This window comes from Chelonoidis abingdonii, chromosome 19 (assembly GCF_003597395.2).
Source record: "Chelonoidis abingdonii isolate Lonesome George chromosome 19, CheloAbing_2.0, whole genome shotgun sequence".
NCBI lineage: Eukaryota > Metazoa > Chordata > Testudines > Testudinidae > Chelonoidis > Chelonoidis abingdonii.
Window position 1 is genome coordinate 40940042 of NC_133787.1, and position 8294 is coordinate 40948335.

The window sequence follows — 8294 nt, forward strand, 5'->3', positions numbered from 1 at the left end:
TAGTGCCGCTGGCCCACATCTGATATTGTGTCGGGCCCTTTTTACTAAGGACACACATGCATCTACCACTTATTATTTATTTGTATTATTCTAGCAGCTAGGGGCCATAGTCATGGACCAGGACCCCTTTGTGTTAGGCACTGCATATTTGCTTGCACCAGATTCCAGTAGCCATAAGTCAACCGTGTGAATACATGAAGTTTCTTCATGCTTTCAGCTAAGGCGTTACCGTCTTGGCAGAGAAGCTTAGAGTGGAGGTAGAATTTTGGTAAAGTAGCCCTTCATATCCCTAGTTTGCATTACTCCCTCAGATCTAGCTTTTCAGTCTCCAAGAGTGGCAGAATGGGGATCTGCAGAGGCAAATTGAGTGGCTAGCAGAGTTAATGTGGAGTAAATTGAAGTTCTCTAGGTTTGCAGTCTTCATTGTTTCTCTCTACTTTTTCCCTTGCTTCCTCATCTCCTGGACAAAGCAGGCAGGGATGAGAAGAGGGTAGGGTGATATAACTCACTTAGAGATGCATTTTCAGTGCCCTGTCATGTGTTAAGGCACATGAACTGCTTTGGACTCTAACTGCATTTAAAAAATTCTGACTCTGTTGCACAGTAAACAAATCTGAATGGATTTATTGAGATGGTAAACCTACTGAACTCCAGGTTTTGGTAAGTTTTATAGTTGCAGTTTTGGCAGCCCTACTGGATTACTAACTCTAATGTTGTATGTTGCTAGGGTTGATTGTGTAGGAATACTGAAGTTGAGAAATGCAGATGTTGAAGCTCGAATAGGGATTGCTGGTTCCAAGAAAAAAAGCACCCGTGCCAGATTGGTGTTTCGTGTAAACATCACTCGGAAAGATGGCTCAACTTTAACGCTCCAGACACCCTCCTCTCCAATTTTATGCAGTAAGTAGCAAAGTGAAAATTGGAATCGGAGGAAGCTCGGTTTTAATTTGATTTAAATCACTGTGACTCACTGTGTTGCCTCAGGGCAAGTCATCTATAAACCTCTGTATGCTTCATTTAATCCAGCTATAATACTCTGTGTTAAGAAACAAAACAAAAAAATCCATCAATAAAAAAATCTTGTTAAACCTAGAGTTGAAATTTCCTTGGAACATTGTCAGGTTTGGTTTTTTAAATCCTTTTTAGGTCATAATTTCCTGATTTGTGTTTAAGCCACATGCTGGTTTTGAAAGTTTGAAATATTTTTGACAGCATTGCCTTGAGCTGATCTCAAAATGAAGTAACCTTTTCAGCTACAGGCTGTTAACATTGTTGTTATATTGTAAATGTAGTTGTCGCCGCCCAGCTTTCAGGAGTAGAAGTGGGTAAACAGCTTTATAGAGTTATAGCCGTTCATCAGGTCAGAAGTTAGTTCAGTTCTGATTAAGACAATGGAAAATTAATTTTTTTACCACTGAATGTTAGAATGTTCTATTTGGCATTGAAAACACGTGTGGGCTGAATATTTGTATTAAACTGAACAGTATGGGAAACAAAACCATAGGTTGCAGCAGAAGATTAGAGGCTCTTACCCCATGTGGCGTCAGTCCCAGAGATGTCAGTACTAGAATGGTGAGATGACTTTTATTCTCTGTTCCTTGTGCAACCTCTCCCTCCTGGGAGCCATCACCTGTGGGGCTAGCAAGAGGATTGGGGGAGCTTCTTCTCTTCCTGCCAGCAGGAAAGGGGCCTTGAGACCATGGAGAGTAAGAGCATCCACCAGTTTTTGCATTTTTCTTTGTTTCATTCTCTCTCCACAACTTTTTATTGTGTTTTGGAGGTCTGAGATCCTAAATACTTAAGGTCTCTTAAACGGGAAATAAACTGAATATTGTATGAAAACAAAAGTTTGCCTTAACTATACAAAATGTAGAGGGAGAAAAGAGAAAGATTTGATTGTTACATTAACGCCAATATATTAACTATTTAAAGACTACCACTACCTAGCTGTATGCAAATTTAGTTACATACATATAATTTAAATAACTTTTATATACTTACCTGTAGTTTTATAAACAAGTGCATCAAAATAATTGGTCAAATATGCCATGGGAAAAACAAACTCAATACAAAGAACATTTCCTTGTTTTTGGCATGAAGTCTGTAACCTTATTTCTTTTCTTTTTCCTCTCCCCGTTCCCTTTAACAGAAGCATTACTACTCTTAATCGTTAGCCTTCCAAGTAGCACTAATGAAAATACAGGATGAATAGTGGCATATCAATTATACTGAGTTACTTTTTGCTTATAAACCTATTCTTCTGGTATGTTAACAATGTGACTTGTTTGCAATGTACCTTTTGCTGCACTCGTATATACTTTCATTTCTTATAAAGCTTAAAAATGTTCTTGTTTAATTGTATAGGGCTGTGTAGATGGAAGCTGCTGGTATATCTGTGAGAGTGCCAGCAGTGTCCTTGGCACTGTAGAAGGCACGCAAGTAGGCACATTCACTACCCTGAGGAGTTCAGAATCTAAATAGTTTTGATGTTTAATACGAAGCATAAATCAATTAAAACTTTTCTAAACACTGTTTTTGCCTTGATTTAATCAATAGATATTTAATGATTACCTAGCAAACCAATTTAACTCTTGTAGAAAAGGTCCTTTTTAAAAGGTCAAAAGTAAAATGATTCGGAGTGGTCACAGTCCAGTTCCTTGTATGTAATTAATATGTAGAAAACTAATATGAACCCCCAAAATAGGTCTCACTTGGCAGCCTTATGCCACCAAGGTCTTAAACTGTGAGTAGAAAAGGTGGTAGGAAATCTATTGGGAAGTGGAATTTCATATATATTATTAAAAAAAAAAAAGGAGTTTTACAGTCAAAGTGCTATTTTAAAGTTTGCTATTGACACGTAGGATCCTAGAGAAGGGAAGGCATTGCTTTTATACGCTGTTCTCCAAAATGTTAGTAAAATACTTTACAATAATTTTATATTTATTTTCACTATTTTATCAGTTGACACTTCATTTTTTATTTAATGAGGGTCCAATCTTATCTGATGAGTTGTCTGAGAATCATAGAAATAAATCACAGCAAGGACAAAATTTAATACATACATTAATATATATTGCCATTGGCTTCTGATTCACAGAGAATTGAGGGCCTGTGTAATTGTAATTCATTGGTGAGTGTGTGCTTTTTCACAGAGGATAGGAGTTGTTGCAGCCCTTGGCTACAGAGCTTCAGCAGCTAACACTTTCTGGAGGTCATCTGTTCAATCCCCAGTGTGTCAGCTAAGAGAGTAGCAATAATGTAATAAAAGTAATGGTTTTACTGAAATCTGTTATGGTTTCGGTTTCACAGAACTGAGTCAGCTTTGTCATCTAAAAAAAAAACGTTTTACGGACTTGAACGTGCTATTTTGTGCTGTCTCTGAGTTGTGCCTATAGGTGTTTAGATTTGCTTGTGGATCTGCTTGCATATGGAGAAGACACAAAGCAAAACAATATTGTTTGATTACTCCTCTGTAGTTCAGGCAATGCAAAAACTTTTTGCTGCTTCTAAACTAAAAATAGATGATCAGCTTCAGCAATAGTTTTGCTTTATGTCCAAATGAATAGCATGCTTATAGATTAGTGGATCATTAGATAACTGTTACTACCTCAAAGGGACATTAACAATTTGAAAATAATATTTTTGTGTGGAAAAAGTTGTTCTCACTTTAGTGTAATACTTAAGGCTCCTATAGTTGACTAGAATAGTACATTTTTTCCCAGTTTGTTTACTTTGTGCATTTTGGAGGCACATTTTGTATAATCAGATAGTTACTCAGTTTTTCTCTTGCTAAAGGGATGCTGATAAGCAGAAAGCGCCTTACAAAAGTTGTTTGTTTGTTTGTTTGCTTTTAAATCAGACCATACTGGAATTTTAAACCGAAAGAGGAATTTTAAAAAACTAATCAATTAAAAATAAGTTGATATCTCTTTTATTGTAAAATTAATGGTTTGCGCTGGTTGCACTCATGAAACCTGAACTTAATTTCTGCAGTTAGTTCAGTTTGTGCCATTCCTTGCAATCTCCTTCACACAGAGGGCACTGAAAATGATTGGGGGCTGAGGCACATGACTTATTAGGAGAGGCTGAGGGAGCTGGACTTATTTAGTCTCTGGAAGAGAAGAGTGAGGGAGCATTTGATAGCAGCCTTCAACTACCTGAAGGGGGGGTTCCAAAGAGAATGGAGCTTGTCTGTTCTCAATGGTGGCAGATGACAGAACAAGGAGCAATGGTCTCAAGTTGCAGTGGGGGTGATCTAGGTTGGATATTAGGAAACACTATTTCACTAGGAGGGTGGTGAAGCACTGGAATGGGTTCCTAGGGAGGTGGCGGAATCTCCATCCTTAGAGATTTTTAAAGCCTGGCTTAACAAATGGGATGGTTTAGTTGGTGTTGGTCCTGCTTTGAGCAGGGGGTTGGACTAGATGACCTCTTGAGGTCTCTTTCATCTCTAATCTTCTATGATTTCCTCTTCATGAGAAAAGGGATGTGGATAATTTGTTAATGATTTTGGGGTACATATCACCCAAATGGAGAATTTACAGGTCATTCATATGTAATGAAATATTGGAAACAAATAGTTCCTAAGTTTCATGCTAACTTCTGTTATCTATTGTGTAAGTACAGGCAGAGGTTTTGGAATGATTTTGGTCTTTGCTTGAAATTATGTAAAGGGAAATACCTATTAGTGTTCCTTTCCTATTGTAGCTCAACCAGCTGGCGTGCCAGAGATCCTCAAAAAAAGTCTGCACAGCTGTTCAGTAAAGGGAGAAGAGGAAGTCTTTCTGATTGGCAAGAACTTTCTTAAGGGAACAAAAGTGATCTTCCAAGAGAATATTTCTGGTCAGTGTGAAAAATACAGCGGCTTGGGCTGAGCAAAGGAGGACATGTTTGGGTTTAAAATCCTACTACTTGGTTTTGTTCCATTTCTTATGAGCTAATGAAGCAGCAAATACTATAGCAACTCTATTGAGGACACCAAAATAATATTATAGTTTTGTATAAATGTGCAATAAAAGTTTGTTTGTTTGTTTATTTATTTATTTATTTTTTTACTTTAAATCAGATGAAGACTCTTGGAAAGCAGAAGCTGAAATAGACATGGAATTATTTCATCAGGTACTTACTCATACATTGTATACCAATATCTGAAAATGTTCCCTGCGTCATCACTCAAAAAAAAAAAAAGCTTCATTCTTAACTTTTTTCTATTGTCTTGGCCAGTAGAGACCAGGAAGGCTTGCTCTTCATACATAAAATGTAAAGAATATAATTAAGGAAATTGTATCTAGTATGATTTCACATACAATATACTGGAAGCATAATAGTTTTTTGGTAATTGTTAATATTAAGAAAGATATTCTACTCTAAAATTCCATTTTTCAGTTAGCACTACAAGTAAAGAATAATACTTAGCTAACTTTGAGGGCAAAATAAAAAAAATAAGGAAAAACAATGTGTTTATCACATGCACAGTCTAAAATTTTACATACTTATTTTACTTACTACTTGATTTTTTTGGTCCATTCAGACTTCCAACCTTAATATTTCCTTAACATAGATTTTTGCACTTAATGGACTAATAATTTCTTAATACAGAAAGCATCTGTCTGTCAAAACTGAGTATCTGCTTGTACTTTTGCAAGCTCACAAGTACTAAGGCAGATAGTCAATTTTAAGATTAAAAAACAGCATAAAAAAGGTACAGAAACATGTTTAACTTAGCTGCCCTCCTCAGTAAGGGAAAATACTAAGCCCCAGAGAGAGAGAGCATGAAGGCGAATCTCTATGATATAGAGAATCTCTTCTTTGATGGGAGTCCCTCTCCACCCCAACTAGTGTGTTTATATTAACAAGAAGTCTCATTGGGATTGTTGCTTTCCAAGGATATTTCTACGAGGCATTCCATACCCCTTTCCCAAGGATGAGATATTCCTCAGTTGGTTCCCATCCTATTCATTTTTTTAAAATCTATTTCCATTTCTGTAAGACTGGACTACCTATGGCTCTGGTGTGTTCAGTTTTACAATAAAGCACTCAGCCCTACACACACTCTCAAATTAGAACTCTAGATAATACCCCTTCCACCAGAAGGACCTAGGAGAAGTAACTTTGTAATGTGATCCTGAAATTCATTGACTCTGGAATTAGCTGCTCTTGTTGGATTGCCAGAGTTGAGAACCTTTTGCTGAAGGTGCCCTGTTCTTCGAGTGGTTGCTCATATGCATTCCATTTAGGTGTGTGCGCGCCACGTGCACAGCCGTCGGAGAAACTTTTTACCCTAGAACGGAAAAGCTCGGTGCTCGCAAATGATCGGCGTGGCCCAAGGAAGAGAGCCGCGCCACGGCCGCATCGGAGAAGAGGAGGAAGGAAATCCGCGGAACAAGTGGCATCCTTGGACAGGACCTCCCCTGTCGGTCCTGCTGGGAGGAACTCCGGGAGTGCGAGGATGAACTGCAGACCCTCGCATCCGTGCGGAGGAGCGGCGGGATATAGTAGCCCTGCGCCCGACGTTGTGGAGCAGACACACGTGCCAGGGCCGGAACGAAGGGGAGCGCACGCCTGGGGCCTTATGGTAAGCCCAGGGGTGTACCGACATGGCCATTGTTTGCTCGCGTTCGCCGCCGTGGTCGTGTGCAGGCGACCGTCCTGAAGAGTCCCAACGGGAATCACGTCTCTGGGAGTGCACCGGCTTATAGCTGCTACCTGCCCGGACGGACAGCAGACTCTTGACCGGACAGCATGGAGGGTCCTCCAAAGGTGGGCACCGACGTGCCAATGGACGCTGGCAGCCGAGTCTTGGCGACCAAGGTGCGGTGCGGTACCGGGAGCTCGGACCCGGGACCCTGCGCCCCGGGCTTGGTTGCCGTGGGGTCGACAGGACCTCTCGACCTCCCGAGATCTGCTCCGGAGAATATCGGCTCTGGCGCGGTGCAGGAGGAGCCGTCCGCATGCGCGATTGACGTGGCCCGCGATTCGGACGTGGGCACGGGGAGGAGTTGGCGGCGCTGGAGGTGAGTGCGGTCGCCACGTGGCCCGTGCTTGCGTGTGCAGCCCCGAGGGGAGCGGCCTCGGAGCATTGGCGCCGTCGAGGAAGAACGGATCTGGAGCAGTTGACGCTGGAGCAGGTCGCTCATATCGCAAGGAGAGCGGTGCGCGAGCAAACAGTTCCGGGACTTGCCCTGTGAGAGGGTCAAGACGGCACGGAAGAGCGAGCGACACGAGTCCCCAGAGCTACTACTCAGCTTTGCGTCAGTCACCGGCCTGGCCTACCAGCCGTGGATAACAATCAGGTCTTTCGTCGCCGCATGAAACTTTCTCCCGGGGTGAAGCGCTATGCAGCCTCGACCCGCGCCTGCGGCTAGGCGTGCGGGGAGCTTCTCGGCGCCGGACCGGCAACTCCCGCCGGGCGGTCCGCGGGCGGCCGGATCTGACGGCGACGCACCCGGTGCGTACGCTGCCAGAACCGAGTCGATGCCCAGAGGGCGTTGCTCACCTCCAGGTAGCAGTCTTAGCCATCGGGGCGGTCGCAGAGAGGTCCGCCCGGAGCTTGCGCCGAGCGTCCGACCCTCGGAAGAGGAGCGGCGCGGAGTGTGTACTTTGGCCATCCAGTGGTCTCATGCCGGGAACACGAGGAGCTCCTTACCCCGTACCGGTACCGGCTGGGACGGGGCCTGGGGGAGCGGTCTCGTCATCCGCTCTTGCTTGGCTCCGTAACCTGCTGCTGGTGTCAACGCCGCCTCCATGGAGGAGCTGTCAAAGTCTATAAGTCCCTCCTCTGTGCGTGCCGCAGGCTGAATGCCATTGACAAAGTGGAGGCAACTTAGCACCGCTCAAGTCGCCAACTTCCCCGAGGCATTTGCATGCAGGAGTCGTGGGATCTCCGTCGGCTCATTGGCCTATTACAGCGGCCGAAACATTGCTTAATTCCGGCGAGCCAGGCATGCTTCGTGTACCAGCATGCGGGGCAGCGGGAAACAGCCCTCCAGGCCCGCGAACCGAGCAACTTACTCACAAAGTCTACGGACTAACACTATTACTCAACTATAAACTAAGAACCATATCGCCATAAACACAACATGATATTAGTCCTAACAAAGAACAGCGACTAAGCGAGTAGCTAGGGAAGAAGTGAGGGTCAGGCAACTTGCGCCACTCCACGTGCTGTCCAAACGACGACACCGGCATGCGGAAGAAGGAACTGAAGGGTGGCTGCGGTCCGGCTGGTACTTATGCGCGCCGTGGTGGCGCCACTCCAGGGGCGCCGCAGCCGACCGCCCGAGTGTTGCTAGGTA

The 8294-nt window shown here is 43.4% G+C and overlaps 1 protein-coding gene across 8 annotated transcripts in view; it reads left to right on the plus strand.

Moving 5' to 3' along the window:
* The window catches only part of NFAT5 (nuclear factor of activated T cells 5), a 174445-nt gene that overhangs the window by 110649 nt on the left and 55502 nt on the right, over positions 1 to 8294 (plus strand). For all 8 annotated transcript variants that reach the window (XM_075073802.1, XM_075073803.1, XM_075073807.1 and 5 more), the window contains 3 exons: positions 728 to 900; positions 4708 to 4842; positions 5066 to 5118. In XM_075073802.1, coding sequence (XP_074929903.1) covers positions 728 to 900; positions 4708 to 4842; positions 5066 to 5118 — 361 coding nt within the window. The remainder of the gene's footprint in view (positions 1 to 727; positions 901 to 4707; positions 4843 to 5065; positions 5119 to 8294) is intronic.